Below are 19752 nucleotides of genomic sequence, written 5' to 3' on the forward strand. Positions count from 1 at the left end.
GCAGAGAGGGGAAGCTCAGTACTGCAGAGACAGACTGCTTTTTTGTGTGTGTGTGCAGGTGTAGGACACAGTGAAGAACAACAAGTGCATAAATCTTTATTTATATTCCACCACCAGGAAAAAAGGAAACACCAGAGTGGCCAGTGACGAGCAGTGCCCTTCTCAACTAAGGGCAGTGCTGTATGATCAAAAAAAAGTAAAGGGGAGGGCAGGGATTAAATCAAAATAGAGTTGGAGGGGGAAATGAAACACTCCACTCCCTGTGGTGCCCACCTTTCCCTGAACAGCTCAAGGATGTTAGTGGACACCAGGTGCTCCTTCTCCAGGGATACCCAGGCTCGAACGTAATCACGGAAGAGGTGCAGGCAACTAGCTTGAATGACGTCCTCCATGGCCTGCTGCCTGGATCTGTTTATGGCCAGTTTGGCCAGGCCCAGGAGCAGACCCACACGGAGGTCCTCTGACCTACCCTCCCACCTCCTACCGGGTGCCCAAAGATCAGGAGCATGGGGCTGAAGTGCAACCAAAAACAGGGGGGAAGGTTTTTAGGAAAATCAAAAAGGGAGTGCAAAACCCACACCTAATATGTACATGGTCTACACACTCCAAAGCACCCCAGAACAAGCGGTTGGGCTGGGAGTCTGTGAACCACCACAGTCTGCAGTTGAGGCAGACTACTACGTGCAGCAGCCTCCACCCCATTTCCTCAAAGGAAAGGCGAGTAGACAGACAGCTTTAACCCAAATGTCAATCTTGCACCAGGCAGGCATGGTCTGATATCATGGTCTCTAGTAGCCATAAAGGGAAGAGCAACTTCTGCCTCTACACAAGCGCATCCAGCGAGACCTCCAGATTCCTGTCTGCATAGCAGAATCCCAGTAACCCATCGTCTCCCATGTCCACGGCAGATGTCAGGAACTGTGTTGGAGAGCTGGAAACTAACAATGCTTACCCAGATGTACAATGGGCTTTTAAAGATGGTGTGGTTGCAAAAGAAGATATTCAGCGAGTGGCATATTATTCTGTGAATGGCACGTGGTATAATGGGATGGAAATCAGATGTGTTGAATGTGATCAAGGTGGCGTAAGTAGTTGATAAGGTGAGTTTACTGAGATATGGAGAGAAAACCTTTGTGGCAGGAATCCCTCCAAAGAATTCTACTGAAATTGGAGTTTGCCAATAAGAAATGAGTCTCAGACAATTGAACAATTTATTTGCGTCAGTTTACAGAGAAGACTAACTAAGTAGGCATGACATTCCAGGAACAGAACAAAAAAGATATAAAAATATGTTAATTTAAGAGACAAGAGATCAATGATAAACCAGTAAAATTTAGACAGTCTAAAACTTTCCTTCATATGGATTGCATCATTCTTATTGGGAAATCCATATAAAATCCATCAACTGTACTATCCTTATCTACACAACTTAGTCAGCTCCTTGAAAACTTCATCAAATTTGTTAAGCATGACCTCCCACTGACAAAGCCACGCTGACTACCCCCCCAATCAAACTTTGCCTCTTGAAGGGGTAATTAATTCTCTCCTTCAGAATTTTCCCAGTAGCTTCCTGATCACTGATTTGAGATTTTCTTATCTACAATTCACTGGTTTATTTCTACCATCCTTCTTGAAAATTGGAATTACCTTAGCTGTCCTGTAGTCCTATGATACCTTCCCTGTTGTCAAAGAAGAACAGTGGCTCAGTGGTTAGCACTGCTGCCTCACAACACCAGGGTCCCAGGTTCAATTCCAGCTTTCGGTGACTGTCTATGTGGAGTTTGCACGTTCTCCTTGTGTCTATGTGGATGTGCTCCGGTTTCCTCCTACAGTCACAAAGATGTGCATGTCTGATGAATTGGTCATGCTAAATTGCCCATAATGTGAGGTGCATTAGTCAGAGGGGAAATGGGTCCAGGTGGGTTACTCTTTGGAAGGTCAGTGTGGACTAGTTGGGTTGAAGGGCCTGTTTCCACACTCTAGGGAATCTAATCTAATCTACTCCTGTAATTTCCTCCATTATCTCCCACAGCAGTCTGAGATCAACTCAATCAGCCCTGGGGATTTGTACACTTTTGAGCCCATCAAAACCTCCAATATCTCCTCATCCCCTTTGTCAATTTATAAGACCATAAGACCATAAGACATAGGAGTGGAAGTAAGGCCATTCGGCCCATCGAGTCCACTCCGCCATTCAATCATGGCTGATGGGCATTTCAACTCCACTTACCAGTGTTCTCCTCGTAGCCCTTAATTCCTCGAGACAACAAGAATCTATCAATCTCGGCCTTGTAGACATTTAGCGTCCCGGCCTCCACTGCACTCTGTGGCAATGAATTCCACAGGCCCACCACTCTATGGCTGAAGAAATGTCTCCGCATTTCTGTTCTGAGTTGACCCCCTCTAATTCTAAGGCTGTGTCCACGGGTCCTAGTCTCCTCACCTAACGGAAACAATTTCCTAGCGTCCACCCTTTCCAAGCCATGTATTATCTTGTACGTCTCTATTAAGTCTCCCCTCAATCTTCTAAACTCCAATGAATACAATCCCAGGATCCTCAGCCGTTCCTCATATGTTAGACCTGCCATTCCAGGGAGCATCCGCTGGACATGTTCCAGTGCCAGTATGTCCTTCCTGAGGTGTGGGGACCAAAACTGGACACAGTACTCCAAATGGGGCCTAACCAGAGCTTTATAAAGTCTCAATAGCACATCTCTGTTTTTATATTCCAACCCTCTTGAGATAAGAGACAACATTGCATTCGCTTTCTTAATCATGGACTCAACCTGCATTTGCTCAAATACTTCACAGTTCTCCTTCCTCAATTCATGGAACCATTATCAGTTATCAGAAAAACCCACCTGGTTCATGAATGTCCCTTAGGGAAGGAAACTGCCATCCTTACCTGGTATGGATGACATGTGACTCCAGACCCATAGCAATATGGTTGACTCTTAACTGCACTGTGAGATGGGCAGAAATGCTGGCCAATCCAGTGACGCACTCATCCTATGAATTAATAAAAATATCTAATGAACATCCTACCAATGTCCTCCAGCTCCACACACAGATTGCCTCCTTCGTCCCTAATGGGCTCAACTCCCTCCTTGTTATCCTTTTTCTCCCTGCATGGATGCTACCATTCCTGCTGAGTTTCTCCAGTATTTCTCTTCTTATATCACATTTCCTACATCTGCAATATTTTGCTTTTATTTGTTTGCATTTGTATGGTGCCTTACTCTTTCTCAGCCTGATCCAAAACACTTCACAGCCACTGTGTTGCTTTTATAAGCCTCGTTATTGCTTGTAGGTACAAACTATATCAGATCATTTGCACTTTGCAAGGGCATGTGAACAACACTGAGATGAACGAACGGTTAATATATTTTATGTCAGCTGATTAAAGGATAAATGTTGGCCAAACCATAGGAGAGTTGTTTGCTCTTCGAAAAAGCATTAGAGTCATCTTTGGCATCCACCTGAACATTGGGTGGATGTCTTCATCTAAATAGGGGCCTTCAATAATACAACATTGCCTAAGTAGAGAACTGCCAGCATAGGCCACGGCTACAAATTCTTCAATAGGATTTGAAAGCACAACCTTCTGTTTTAAAGACTGGTATCACTGAATTAAGTTTTATTATTTATTGTCTAATTCACTAATTTATTCCCCAATTGTAATCTGTAAAATTTAGTAACTAACATGGTAGAAATTGATTTAGGGAGATAGAAGGCTTGTTGACGTGATGCAATGAGAATAACCTCTCTCTCAATGTTGGCAAATCTAAAGAACTGATTGTTGACTTCAGAAAGAAAAGAGGAGAACACGCCTCCATCTACATTAACAGAACTGAAGTTGAGAGAGTGGAGAGTTTCACGTTCCTTGGAGTGACATTAACTGACAACCTATCCTGGAGTTCCCACATAGATGCAATGGACAGGAAGGCACAAGAATGCCTCTTCGTTGTCAGGCGGCCTAGGAAATTTGGTATGTCCATAAGGACCCTCACCAACTTCTACAGATGCATTATTAAAGCATACTTTCTGGGTGCATAACAGCCTGGAATGTTCTGCTTACGACCATAAGAAACTACAGAGGTGATGGACACAGCCCAGACCATCACAGAAGTCAACCTTGCATCAGTGGACTCTATTTACATGGCTTACTGTTGGAAAAAGGCGAACAACATCATCAAAGTCCCATCACAACCTGGTAATGATCTCCTTCAGCCTGTTCCGTCAGGCAAAAGATACAGAAGCCTGAAAATACGCATCAGAAGATTCAGAAACAGCTTCCTTCCGGCCATTATTGGACTGATGAATGAACTCTCTAGCCTCAAATAATGCTCATCTTGCTAACGTTGATCTCACCTAGCACCCACCCTGTACAATATAACCTGTCTACCTCTGTCTAAGTCTTTTTGATTTGTACATCCTTGCTTACTATGATCTCCCTGTGCTACTTGTAAACAAAACTTTTCACTGTACTTTGATACATGTGACGATAAATCAATCAAATAAAAAAAACCTTACAGAGAAAATAGCAGTACCATTTGGTTTTCATCACCAAGTTAGGGATCTCTAAAGTAGGATGATTAAGTTGTAATTATGCATGGTTTATGTACAGAGTATATGATGTGAAAGGTGGTTCTATAAGTTCTAGAAAGGTGAACATAACAATAGTTAGATTGAAGTGTTAATTAAAAAGTACCTGTTAAGTGATACTAACTCTGCTGTCTTTTTGGTGTTTCAGATACAGTTATTTCTGAGTGATAGCTGGATAAATACATTGAAGAAAGTTCTACGTACCAGCTTATGGGATGTTCGTAAAGGTTGGTTTAATTTACGGGAGTCTAACTGGGAGGTTTATCGCAAATCTAAGCTCCATATGCTGATGGAAATGATAAAGTACAACCTTCAGGATTCTCTCCGCTACCTTGTGCAAGACTCTCTTGTCAACTACACTCAAATGATCCTTGATGGCTGTCATAGTTCTCTCAACTGCTCTGATGATATGAAATGGGGAGAAGACCTTCTTAACAGCAACTTCAAGTAAGATTCATGAGCATTCTTCCAGCTGGTGCTCTACTTTCAGAACTAAATATTTCCGATGGGATACTTTGTTTTATTTCTGTAAGTAGCTGCAAATGTGTTGCTGGTCAAAGCACAGCAGGTTAGGCAGCATCTCAGGAATAGAGAATTCGACGTTTCGAGCATAAGCCCTTCATCAGGAATAAGAGAGAGAGAGCCAAGCAGGCTGAGATAAAAGGTAGGGAGGAGGGACTAGGGGGAGGGGCGATGGAGGTGGGATAGGTGGAAGGAGGTCAAGGTGAGGGTGATAGGCCGGAGTGGGGTGGGGGCGGAGAGGTCAGGAAGAGGATTGCAGGTTAGGAGGGCGGTGCTGAGTTGAGGGAACCGACTGAGACAAGGTGGGGGGAGGGTTCTCCAGAGAAGCTGGAGAAATCTGAATTCATACCTTGTGGTTGGAGGGTTCCCAGGCGGAAGATGAGGCGCTCCTCCTCCAGCCGTCGTGTAGTTGTGTTCTGCCGGTGGAGGAGTCCAAGGACCTGCATGTCCTCGGTGGAGTGGGAGGGGGAGTTAAAGTGTTGAGCCACGGGGTGATTGGGTTGGTTGGTTCGGGCGGCCCAGAGGTGTTCTCTGAAGCGTTCCGCAAGTAAGCGGCCTGTCTCACCAATATAGAGGAGGCCACATCGGGTGCAGCGGATGCAATAGATGATGTGTGTGGAGGTACAGGTGAACTTGTGGCGGATATGGAAGGATCCCTTGGGGCCTTGGAGGGAAGTGAGTGTGGAGGTGTGGGCGCAAGTTTTACATTTCCTGCGGTTGCAGGGGAAGGTGCTGGGGGTGGAGGTTGGGTTGGTGGGGGGTGTGGATCTGACAAGGGAGTCACGAAGGGAGTGGTCCTTGCGGAACGCTGATAGGGGAGGGGAGGGAAATATATCCTTGGTGGTGGGGTCCGTTTGGAGGTGGCGGAAATGGCGGCGGATAATACGTTGTATGCGCAGGTTGGTGGGGTGGTAGGTGAGAACACACATGGCACGAAAAATACCATTTAATTACAGAGAAGTTAAACGGTTGTGATGTTTTGAAGCAATGTTTTAAATGCCAATACATCTTTGGTACATCTTTGTTTTATTGCTTCTTGTGTAAACGTTGATTAATTTTACAAATATTTCTCTTCACCATTTTTTGATTATTTTGTCCTGAGAACCGACTGAGATAAATTGTTGAGCCAAAATTAATATATATTGTTGAAATGGTGCATTGACTAACATTTTAAAAGATGTTAGTACGATTAGATTCAGGAGATTCTACTAACTTAAACATGGCCAGAGGAGACTGGAATTGTCTTGTACTCATAATAATTAAGATGCAAGAAACAGATTTGAAAAAGGAACATGGTTTTATATAGAGAGCACTGATTGGCTAGAACATAATTGGCAAAGAGATGCAGCAAGAACAGTTAACTTTCAAACTAATTCCCAAACCAGGCAGGTAGATTCTGATTTTTCAGTATTGCCATGAGGATGCAGCAGAGTTTAGCTGGCTCCATGAACCCTTTCTTTTGAAAAGGATGCAATGTATGTATAAATTTCTTTTGCTTACATAAAACAGGATCCTGATATTTATATATGTAGCTTTTACTGCACATGATGCATTACACTTGATGATCTTAAATTGTAACTCTTAGTTTAGTCCAGATTATTTAGTAAATTATTTTCGACAGCAGAATCAGATTTAGTGATGGATGTACTTTTCTGAAGCTTTAAAGCATGATCTGGTTGAGCATAAGTGACATTCTGACTGCTGCGAATGGTCAATAGGACGTGTCGTTTGATCTGGTCCATCAGTCATTGGGATCTAAGGCTTAGATTTAGGACATCATACTGGCACTGAAACTCACATTACTCATATATAATACTCATACTCATGTATCATGCAAAGTACAAAGAACAGTACAGCTCAGCATCAAGATCTTCTGCCCACCAACCTCAACCTCCAATATTTAAGTGAAAATAAACTTAGTTTTTCCAATCTGTCCTCATAGCTAAAACCCTCCAAACCAGGCAATATCCTGCTGAACCTTTTCTGTATCCTCTCTAAAGCTTCCACATTCTTCTGGTTCTGTGGCGACCAATACTGTATTCCAGTGGCTTACTAAAGTTCTATATGGTTGCCACATGACTTGCCAATTTTTTTACTCAGTGCCCTAATGAAAGCAAGCATGCCTTATATGACCACCATATCCATTCACATTGCCACATTTGGGGAACTGTGGACCTGACTGTGTAAATCCCTAGGCAAAATGTCATTTTGGCTTGATGGCAACATTGTGTTAGTGGAGAACACCAGAAGAGATGCCTTTCCCTCCCAGGGTAATCTGAGATAGACCAGGCACCAGTCAGGATCAAAGGACATGAACCACATTTTTGAGTTTCCGTAATATACACCATGCTGATTTGATCAGGTTATCATTTACCCCACAGGATAATTTTGACATGCCTTATCTCAGCTTCAAGCTTATATGGTGAGCAGATGTCTAGGGTCCTATTTACAAGGTTGCTATTACAGTCAGGATGAGACTAAAATAATAAGATTTTTATACCTGAGGCATGTTTCATGAGACCCATGTGGAATAAACAAGGCTACATTGTTTAAAGAGATTAAAATCAGGCAACTGAGTCAGCATCAAGAACTCAGATCTCTGTTTATTTCACATGTACATGCTAATTTCACATATTGGCTCACTGCTAATTAGTCACCTTGGAAAGACAATGGAGCTATACACACTGAACTGCATTTCATCTGCTGCTTTTGAACAGCAGAGCAGAGAGAAGAACATGGATCCTGAAAGCTGGCTCACTCCCTCACTGCCCAATTCAACAAAGAACAACCAAGAACAAAGAGACGTTGTTATGGACCAGGCCAGACCTCTTCAAAGCATTTTAAGAAGGCAGCCAAGACCCTAACTTTTTAATTTTTTAGGCAGATGTAAAGTGGATATTCTGGGAGTGATGCAGCTGGTCAAACTACTCAGCTTTAAACAAAATAGAATTTTACGCAAACCTTTAAAACAGAATTTATTAAACGCTACTGATGAAACATGAACTGAAGAAAACAGAATTTAGAATAACTTATTTGATAACCCAACTGACTCTGTCACAACTTAACAAAGCTGTTCCAGTTCCCGCAACATCTCATAAACACTCCCCTTGGCAAAAGTTAAAATTAAAACACAAGTTCTTGCAGGAGAGATTTCAGAGAGAAAGTCCAAGCATGACCTCTGTTGAAGCATGGAACCACTTTTCAGTGTAGTTGCTTCTCAAGGTCGCCAGCACTTTTCTGACTGCCTGCTAAAACTAAACCAAACTAGAAAAAACCTGAACTGAGAGAACCGGATTGCTCCCCTTTCACTGTACAACTGTTTTAAAAAAAAACTTAAAGGCCTCGTCTGATTGTTCACTTAAGCAGTTTCTGTCAACTATTTTGGCACCACTGCCTTTACAGCTCCTCTTGAAAAAATACAAGCACAACATAACCTTGTTAAAGGGGCAACATCATCACAAAGGACCTTTCAATCATGCACTAATTAACTAAAAAAAAATCTTCTGCCCTTATTAGGTCTGTATCCCTGTATTCCCTCCCTACTCATGTAACCATCCAGATATCTGTTAAATACTGCCAACGTGCTTGCTTCCACCACCTCTTCTAGCAGTGTGTTCCATACTCCTACTACTCCCTGTGTGAAAAACTTCCCTGGCACATCTCCCTTAAACTTTCCTCCTCTCATTTTGAACCTACACCTCATTAAACTTGAAACGTCAACCTTGAGAAAAAAGCCTCTGACTTTCTGCCCTATCGATGCCTGTCGTAATTTTGTAGAGGTCTCCTCTCGGCCACTGTCTTTCCAGTGAAACCAATCCTAGTCTTTCTAATTTTTCCTCATAGTCCATACCCTTGAGATCAGGCAACATCATGGTGAAACTTGTCTGCATTCTCTCCACAGCTTCCTTATCCTTCTGGTAGTGTGGCCACCAAAACTGTACACAGTATTCCAAATGCAGCCTAACAAGGGTTTTATATGGCTGCAACATGGTTTGTCAACTCTTGTACTCCATGCCCCAGCTGATGAAGGCAAGATTGCCAAATGCCTTCTTATTAACCTTGGCCATCTGTGTTGCCACTTTTAGGGAACTGTAGACCTGCACTCCCTGATTCAGCTATATGTTAATGTTCCTAAGGGTTCTGCCTAATTTACACCTAAATATGATTCTCCAAAATGCATCACCTCACATTTGTCTGGATTAAACTCCATCTGCCATTTCTGGCCAAAGTCGCCAATCTATCTATGGAGGAATGTTGATTATCTGGTATTTGATTATGCAAATATCCAAATATTTGGCAAGATTGCAAGATCCCTACACTTGGCTAAACTATATTATCTGACATTCAATTGTCCAGAATTCGATTAACCGAATGAAATATTTCCCTGCCCATGCCCTTTGGATAATCAAGGTTCCTCTGTATATCCTGTTGTATCCTTTCGCAATAGACGGCACTATCAGCAACTCCAAAAATCTTTGTGACATCTGAAAACTTAATAGTTAAGCAAGTCACATTTTCCTCTGGATCATTTATACATACTACAGTCAACAGAGCCCTGTGAACACCACTAGTTACCAGTCTCCATTCTGGCAAACACCCTTCTACTGCTACCCTTTGTCTTCTATGACCAAGCCAGTGAATACCGATACAAAGTATTTTTTTAGATTAGATTAGACTTACAGTATGGAAACAGGCCCTTCGGCCCAACAAGTCCACACCGACCCACCGAAGCGCAACCCACCCATATCCCTACATTTATCCCTTACCTAACACTACGGGCAATTTAGCATGGCCAATTCACCTGACCCACACATCTTTGGACTGTGGGAGGAAACCGGAGCACCCGGAGGAAACCCACGCAGACATGGGGAGAACGTGCAAACTCCACACAGTCTATCGCCTGAGTCGGGAATTGAACCCTGGTCTCAGGCGCTGTGAGGCAGCAGTGCTAACCACTGTGCCACCGTGCCGTCCATTTGTTTAGGATCTAGATTAGATTCACTACAGTATGGAAACAGGCCCTTCAGCCCAACAAGTCCACACCAATCCTGCAAAGAGTAACCCACCCAGATCCATTCGCCAACGCGAAATTTACCCCTGACTAATGCACCTAACATTATGGGCAATTTAGCATAGCCAATTCACCTGACCTGCACATCTTCGGATTGTGGAAGGAAACTGGAGCACCCAGAAGAAATCCACGCAGACACAGGGAAAATGTCCAAACTCCACACAGACAGATGCCCAAGGTGGGACTCAAACCCAGGTCTCTGGTACTGTGAGGCAGCAGTGCTAACCACTGAATCACCGTGCTACCCCTTCTCCCACTGTCACACTTATCGTGGCTCCACACATAATCTCTCTCCTTTATCCTTAAGTGGGTGTACTCTTTTCACTGCCACACTGTTCTAATGTATGCATTAAAAAGCCTTGGGATTCTTTTTGACCCTATTTGGTAAAGACACTTCATGGTCCGTTTTAGCCTTCGTAATTCCTAATCTATTTGGAAAAACCAAGTCCAGTGAACAAAAACAACTTGGGAAAACAAACATTCACCAAAAAGCCATTTTATCTACAGATTCTGTTATTGCTGTGAATGTGAGTCAACAAATAATTGACTGGCCTCATTCTCTAAGGACTTTTAAACTGTGTAGCCTTATTTGTCCCTGTATGTAACCAGACACACTCACTTTTAAACATATTACCTGTTTGATTGAATGCTTGATGTTGGATTTGCACCATTTTTTTCTATGAATTTCTAATGAAATTCCTCTTTCTTTTTGCTAGCTAATTGGCTTTGTCAGTTTATACTAAATTACATTTAATTGAAATCAGATAGTTGCATGCCAAAAAGAGGGGAGCTGAATACCCCTGTTCATTTAGTTGTAGCAGTGCTCAAAAACAAGGACTCAATATTGTTTCCATCCTTTCTACTTGTGCTGTGCTGGGCTATTCCTGCTATCAGAATTTGACCTAGTGCTTACTTGAGCTTTACACCTAGCACAAGAGGCACAAATCCTGTGGAGTTTCTGTAGCAGGGAGTACTTCTGTTGCTTGTGAGTGCCCTGTGTGGCGCTGTAGAGGTATTGTGCATACATACTGAGGTGAGCAGCAGGGAATTGCATGAGATAACTTCCTGAATCTCACAATGACAAACCCTCCATGAAACCCGCTGAAATTGACACAGGCAATTTTGGTAACATTATGCCCCATAACTCTGAAAAGTAGTCTGGAAACCTGGAATACTAGTCCAGTAAGTGTGCTCCTGTTCTAAGTGTAAAAATTGTACTAAAATAAGAGAAGGGATTTACAGACAGGACATGGGTAGATAAAGATGGCGTACTAAAATAAGTATCATTTCTGAAGGTTGGCAAGTGACCTGACCCAATGCAATACACTCCAGGTTGCATAAAGAGGCAAAGTTAAAAATAGCAGAGGCATTGGTCACAATCTTTATGCCTTTGAGAGGCAGGAGTAGTGCCAAATGATTGGAAGATTGCAAATAATGTGAGAAGTGCACTAGTAATCATGAGCTGTCACAAATATATAAATGACCAATTGAATCAATGAAACAGTTAATCTGTCTGACTGACTGCTACCTAAGACCAAAGAAACTCATGCAGATTTCATCAATGAACATAAAACTTATTGATTTATTTTTAAAAATCCCTTAACAGATAACATAATGGATTTTTACTTATGACATAGAAACTAAAAATATTTTCTCTCTAAATCCAAACACACACATACACATTAATTCACAAATAGGATGAACAAGACAGATAACTCTGTAGAATTATCATGATGGAGAAACATAGGCAAAAGACAAATTCAATTTCTGTGAATCAAGAGTCCAAACCACAAATGTGGAGTGAAGTGACTTTCTCACAGTTCTTTCCATTTTTGCTGATGATATCACATTGTTGTCGACTGCTGAACGATGGTAGATGTTCAATTAGTTGGATCCTCACCTGTTTGACTAAGGTCTTTGCTTGAATTAGAAGGTCTTCTTTTTAGAGTCTTTGATTCGTATTTTTCATTCAAGGATGTTGAAAATAGAAAGATCTGTTTTTGTTTGCAGTCTTTCTGGAGAGGACATCTGAGGAGCAAGAGAGTCAACATTTTGGGCAGAGCTCTTCATCAGGACTGCGGAGGAGGCTGAGAAATAAGTAGGGGGAGGGTGTAGGGATAGGGAAAAGGTAGGTGGGATGGCAATAGGTGGGCGAAGGTAGGAGGTGGTTGTGATAGTTCACTGGAAAGTATGGAACAGATACTTGGGTAAAGAGGGCAGTGCCGAGTTGGAGATTAGATCTGGGACAGGGTTTAGTTGACGTTTTGTTGACTCTCTTGCTCCTCAGATGCTGCCTGACCTGCTGTGCCATTTCCAGAACCACACTTTATCAACTCTGACTCTCCAGCATCTGCAGTCCTCACTATTTCCTAGGCTTTCTGGAGGATTGAGTTCAACTGCTCCTTCTCAGGTCCATGACAATACTGCAACTTAAAAATCCAAAAGCTGTATCTGGACAGCTTTTCAAATCAAAGACATCTGTACCAGCTTGTCTCACAAAAGTAACAAATCCTCCTTCTTTATAAGTTAGTTGACCTACCATAACCATTATGTACACACCACAGACTTCCACTTTTTGTCTTCAAGTTATAAGAGACCCCATCACATTCTCTGCCACACAGTAGTGTCCAAACCACTACTTTTCCCAGTTTATATTCCATTAAAAAAATGGTCTTACGCCATTCTAATTCAAGAAAGGGGAGAAGGATAATCAAGCTATGAAATCCTGTAGAGCTATTGGAGATCTTGCATGCTGATTAGAGAACTGACTGGAGAAACAAGCTGCCTCTTCCACACAATGTCCACTGAACCACATGCCAATTGGGGACTGCATTGGCCTTCAATATGCATTAACCTGAACAAGAATTCCTGTTCAATGAGAGGTTGACAGCCTTTTCACACAACAGTGGCACAAAGGAGACCAGGGATGTTGCCATTAGAGCACTCTCAGAATCTTAGAGTTCATACAGGACTCAGGACAAAGGTAAGCAGTGGATTGCAGGGGAATGTTCTTGGAATTGGAGTCACAGGGAGAAGTGACAGTGGTTTAAAAACAAAGGCAGGGTAGTGGCTTCTGAGGGCCACCCTCCTATTTGTTGTCCAGTACCTCAAGCAAGCACTGGTTCCTCCACCCCAATGTAGCAAACATTTTGTTGAATAGTAGAGCAGCACCATATCCCTGGTCTTCTGCTGCTGCAAGTCAATAGCAAAATGTGTTGCTAAATAAGACCCCCTTGGGGGCCTCTACCCACAACTACTACAATTCTATCACTGGCGATATGCACCTTTCCATGTGGGCAGACCATTCTCTTGGGTGGAATAGGGAAGGGAAGCCTTTTTATCAGGCATTATAAGACTCATGGAAGGCCAGCTCAAGAAGCAAGTGCGCCCACCCCCTCCCCAAAAAAAAGTACTCCCATAGTCATGATCTAGCATCCCCAACTACTGACAATTGCTACAGCTAGCCTGATTTCTGTAGTAAGTCCAACCTCACTTGCCTGTACTTTAAGCCTATTCGATGGCCACTGCACTGGGGCCTGCTGGGACTGATGAGCTCCTGGCCTACTGATTGACAACAATCTTTGTGATTGAGATATGTTTAGACAGTCAGAAGCAACAACTGCAGCCAATTAACTCCTTCCTAATTGATAATCCTGTTATGACTTCCATGGAGGCAAGACTACCCCCTACTTTCAAACTGCAACCCCTTAAAATCCTTGTAAATGATTCAGTGTTATTAGTTATTGTCAAGCCTCCTACTGCAGAGCATTGTGCACTTTCCATGTTTTGATGTTGGACAAAAACCCTAAACCTCTTAAATTTTCTGCCCAAAGGATAGCACTATGGGTGAAACAGTTAGGACACAGACTCCAAATCAACCCCGTTAGAACTGGGATCAAACCATGTGCTGTTGGAATCAATCTGATCCATATTGGCTATCCCACCAACATGACCGCCAAGAAGTCTGTCAAAATTCACATTTATGTGCATCTCAGAGCCATGAATAGTGATGATAGGGAGTCCAATTTCATTCTGTCACATGGATGACCTGTTCACCATTTATAGAAAAGATTTGGATATGAACACAGGAGGTATAGTTACTAAGTTTGCAGAAGACACCAAAATTGGAGGTGAAGTGGACAGCAAAGAGGGATACCTCAGATAACAACAGGATCTTGGTCAGATGGGCTGAGGAGTGGCAGGTGGAATTTAATTTAAATATATGTGAGGTGCTGCATTTCAGAAAGGCAAATCAGGGCAGGATTTATAAATGGTAAGGTCCTGGATGTGTTGCTGGACAAAGAGACCTTAGAGTGCAGGTTCATAATTCCTTGAAAGTAGAGTCTCAGGTAGATAGGATAGTGAAGAAGGCATTTGGTATGCTTTCCATTTTTGGTCAGAGCATTGAGTATAGGAGTTGGGAGGTCATGATGCATCTGTGCAGGACATTGGTTAGGCCACTTTTGGAATGTTGTGTGCAATTCTGGTCTCCCTCCTATAGAAAGGATGTTGTGAAACTTGAAAGAGTTCAGAAAAGATTTACAAGGATGTTGCCAGGGTTGGAGGGTTTGTGCTATAGGGAGAAGCTGAATAGGTTGGAGCTGTTTTCCCAGGAATGTCGGAGGCTGAGGAGTAACCTTAGAAAGGTTCATAAAATCATCAGGGCCATGGATAGGGTAAATAGACCAGGTCTTTTACTTGGGGTGGGGAGTCCAGAACTAGGGAGCATAGTTTTAGGGTGAAAGGGACAAGATTTAAAAGGGATCTAAGGGACAGCATTTTCATGCCGAATCATAAGGGTGGTGTGTGTATGGAATGAGCTGCCAGAGGAAGTGGTGGAGGCTTGTACAATTACAACATTTAAAAGGCACCTGTTTGGGTATATTAACAAGAATACTTTGGAGGGATATGAGCCAAGGGCTGGTAAATGGGACGAGATTATTATAGCATATCTGGTCTGCATAAATGAGTTGGAGCAAAGAGTCTGTTTCCATGCTGTACTACTTCCATGTCTATGACTCTAAATCTTGCCTAGCTTTACTGCCTGCAATAGGGTTAGGGTAAGGGTTAGGGTTAGGAAGGATTAACACGATGATAGGCATCCTGTTTAGCCACCCAAGAGAGTGGTCTCCCCAAATGGGAAGGTGCATATCACCAGTGGTAGAATGATAGTAACAATGGGTGGAGGTCCTGAGATGGCCTTAATTGGCAACTCAAGGGCCTTAACTGGCCTAAGAGCAGACAAGCTAGCCAACCCTTTACTATTTGATTTCAAGCCCGAGAAGAGACCTTGGATCCGGAGCTTCTAACTCAAAGGCAGGAATTTGTCCTCTCGCAATGCAAAATCTGGTAATTGATATACAAAATTTTTGCCAGTCTATCAAGAGTGCCAGTTCATGAGGTGCCAGTTAAAACAAGGTTTGTTTTAATTGTAGAGTCATAGAGATGTACAGCATGGAAACAGACCCTTCAGTCCAACCCTTCCATGCCGACCAGATATCCCAACACAATCTTCACAATTTTTGAAATTTAATTTATTGGTGATCTCACCTTTCTGCTTGTTTGTTGTTCTGTATTTCAGGCCCAGGAAAATGCCTATTTTTGTTTTAGACCTCAATTTGGATCACAACGGAGTGCACTACAGCACGCCATTGGAAAAATTTAAGCCTGTCATATTGGCTCTGTTTGATAAAGCAATCACATCCACGCAGCATGTTCCACATATAGAAAAGGTAAAACAAGATAAATTGTTGTGAGATGATTTGAAATCAAGGCATTTTATGCTGGATTTTACCTTAGCAAATATAATGGATTAGTTAATGAATTAGAACAGAACTTTGTACATATTCTTTGGAAGCACTAAACTCAATAAGATCATTTTGCTTTCACATTCTATGCTGTTTACCAGTAAGTAGTTCTATTTATCCATGGAAACAAATATCTCAGAACTTGACAAAGGATAAAAGTAAGCACTGAGAAATAACTGAAAAAAATTAAGATCCTTAAAAGAAATGATTTATGCAGAGAATTTAATTGAACAGAAAATCAGTGGTCAAAAAATTGACTACTGATATTTGAGCAAAGTGAACAGAGAACAGATATTAAATTTAGAATCCACAAGGGAGCAGGCTATTCTGGACCTAATGCTTTGCAATGAACCAGACTCTAGGAAATAGCAGGACAACTTAACAAGTACTTTGCGTCAGTTTTCACAGTGGAAGACATGAGTAATACCCCAACAATTAAAGGGAGTCAGGGGCTGAGTTGAGTATGGTTGCCATTCCAAAAGAGATAGTGCTAGAAAAGTTAAAAAGTCTTAAAATTGATAAATCTCCTGGCCCCGATGGGATACACCCTAGAGTTCTGAGAGAGGTGGCTGAGGAAATAGCGGAGGCATTGGTTGGGATCTTTCAAGAATCACTGGAGTCAGGAAAGGTCCCGGATGATTGCAAGATGGTTGTTGTAACCCCCTTGTTCAAGAAAGGATCAAGACAAAAGATGGAAAATTATAAGCCAATTAGCTTAACCTTGATTGTTGGTAAAATTCTAGAATCCATCATTAAGGATGAGGTTTCTAAATTCGTAGAAGAGCAGAGTATGATTAGAACAAGTCAACATGGATTTAGAAAGGGGAGGTCATGCCTGATAAACCTGTTGGAATTCTTTGAAAAGGTCACAAGTAGGTTAGACCAGGGAAACCCAGTGGATGTGGTCTATCTAGACTTTCAAAAGGCCTTTGATAAGGTGCCACATGGGAGGCTGCTGAGCAAGGTGAGGGCCCATGGTGTTCGAGGTGAGCTGCTGGGATGGATTGAGGATTGGCTGTCTCACAGAAGACAGAGAGTTGGGATAAAAGGTTCTTTTTCGGAATGGCAACCAGTGACGAACGGTGTCCTGCAGGGTTCAGTGTTGGGGCCACAGCTATTCGCATTATATATTAATGATGAAGGGACAGGGGGCATTCTAGCGAAGTTTGCAGATGATACGAAGTTAGGTGGACAGGCAGGTAGTACTGAGGAAGTGGGGAGGCTACAGAAGGATCTAGACAGTTTGGGAGAGTGGTCCAGCAAATGGCTGATGGAATTCAACTTGAGCAAGTGCAAGGTCTTGCACTTTGGCAAAAAGAATAAAAGCATAGACTACTTTCTAAATGGTGAGAAAATTAGTAAAGCCAAAGTACAAAGGGATCTGGGAGTGCTAGTCGAGGATTCTCTAAAGGTAAACATGCAGGTAGAGTCCGTGATTAAGAAAGCGAATGCAATGTTGTCACTTATTTCAAGAGGGTTGGAATATAAAAGCAGAGATGTGCTACTGAGACTTTATAAAGCTCCTAGTGCTCATAGGCCCCATTTGGAGTACTGTATCCAGTTTTGGTCCCCACACCTCAGGAAGGACATACTGGCACTGGAACGTGTCCAGCTGAGATTCACACGGATGATCCCTGAAATGGTAGGTCTAACATACGAGGAACGGCTGAGGATCCTGGGATTGTATTCATTGGAGTTTAGAAGATTAAGGGGAGACTTAATAGAGACGTACAAGATAATACATGGCTTGGAAAGGATGGACGCTAGGAAATTGTTTCCATTAGGCGAGGAGACTAGGGCCCGTGGACACAGCCTTAGAATTAGAGGGGGTCAATTCAGAACAGAAATGCGGAGACATTTCTTCAGCCGGAGGGTGGTGGGCCTGTGGAATTCATTGCCACAGAGTGCAGTGGAGGCCGGGACGCTAAATTTCTTCAAGGCTGAGATTGATAGATTCTTGTTGTCTCGAGGAATTAAGGGCTACGGGGAGAACGCTGGTAAGTGGAGTTGAAATGCCCATCAGCCATGATTGAATGGCAGAGTGGATTCAATGGGCCGAATGGCCTTACTTCCACTCCTATGTCTTATGGTCTTATGGTCTTAAATCCCAAGTCAAAAAAACAGAGAAATTATTTTCCAGATAGGTTTGGGAGAGCCTGCAGAAAGATTTGAGGAGGATGGTCATGAAATGGATTTGCTAGGTTACAGGTAGCTGGTCAAAGTTGTTGAGGATGGGTGTCAGATTAATTGAAATTTGCAGTGGATAGAGTTTGAGAAGCGAATAAAGAGAGAATTTTTGTGAAGTGATTTTAAAATAAGAGGATTTTCAAGGAGGAAATCACTTTAAAAAAAAATCTTGATCACCCCTCCCTCCCAATTCTTCATGGTTTTTGGTGCATTATAATATTTATTTCGACTTGCAAGTCAATTACCCAATGCAGAATGAGGGTTTGGAATCCCGAGCTTGGGCACTGCAGAAGCCTTGTGAAATTTGAACCTAACTAAATATTGGTGCCCTGATGTACTTAAAATACTTAAATAGAATCATATAGAATTAACAGCACAGAACCAGACCATTCAGTCTAACAAGTCTATACTCACTCTTATTTATTTCATCCCGTCAGCACAGACTTCTTTCTTCCCCATATAAAGCTAAATACCTTTCTGTTGATCTTAATCTGCCCCTAATTTCTCTGGTGCACAATCTTTGTATAGATTGCTAGCATAATATATATTGTTCATCTGACAGTATGCAGGATACCTCAGGAAATATCATGTTGCCACAACTGAAGCACTGGGGTGCCTCAGCCATATCTCATTGCATTATTGCCCATATAACGACCACAGTGGCCATCCTCAGCTGCTTCATGAATGATCTTCCCTCCATCATATGGCTTGAAGTAGGGTTGTTTACTGATGATTGCACAATGTTCAGCATGATTTGTGACTCTTCAAACACTGAACCAGTCTGTATCCATGTGCAGCAAGACTTGGATTATATCCATGTTTGTGCTGATAAGTGGTAAACAACTTTGTGCTGCACAAGTGCCAGGCAATGATCATCTCCAACAAGAGAGAATCTACCCACTGTCCTTTGATGCTCAATTGTATTACCGTTGCTGAAATCCACACTGTCAATATCCTGGGGGTTACTGTTGACCAGCCAAATAAATACTGTGGCTACACAGGCTAGGAATTCTTCTGTGATTGTCTGCTATCTATAAGGCATAAGTCAGAAGTGTGATTGAATACTCTCCAACTGAATACTTGTTGAGGTGGGTGCAGTCAAGATAACACTCAAAAATCTTGACACCATCCTGTAGACTGGCAACCCATTCACCACTGACAGTCTTCATTCCCTTCACCACTGTTACACAGTGGCAACATTATAGACCATCTACAACATGCACTGCGGCAACTCAGTAAGGGTTTTCTGACAGCACCTACCAAACCCATGATCTCTACCACCTTATTAGGACATGATCAGCAGGTGCATGGGTGCATTCGTTGAAATTTTCCGAAAATTCTTGGATTCTGGAGATGTATCAGAGGATTGGCAAACTGCCAATGTGAAACCCCTATTCTAAAAGAGAAGGAAGCAAAAAGTAGGGAACTATAGCCCGAGTAGCCTAACATATATTGTTGGAAAAATTATTAAGAAAGTGATAGCAGCACATTTGGAAAATAATAATCTAATTAAGCAGAGTCAGCTTGCCTTTATGAAAGGGACATCATGATTCATTAGTT

At 42.4% G+C, this 19752-nt stretch overlaps 1 protein-coding gene across 1 annotated transcript in view; it reads left to right on the forward strand.

The window, feature by feature from the left end:
- Positions 1-19752, forward strand: part of dnah1 (dynein, axonemal, heavy chain 1) — a 437548-nt gene that overhangs the window by 57869 nt on the left and 359927 nt on the right. Inside the window, exons 10-11 of the mRNA XM_060835044.1 lie at positions 4754-5052; positions 15780-15930. Of these exons, the coding sequence (XP_060691027.1) occupies positions 4754-5052; positions 15780-15930 (450 nt within the window). The remainder of the gene's footprint in view (positions 1-4753; positions 5053-15779; positions 15931-19752) is intronic.

This window comes from Hemiscyllium ocellatum, chromosome 14, assembly GCF_020745735.1.
Source record: "Hemiscyllium ocellatum isolate sHemOce1 chromosome 14, sHemOce1.pat.X.cur, whole genome shotgun sequence".
Lineage (NCBI taxonomy): Eukaryota > Metazoa > Chordata > Chondrichthyes > Orectolobiformes > Hemiscylliidae > Hemiscyllium > Hemiscyllium ocellatum.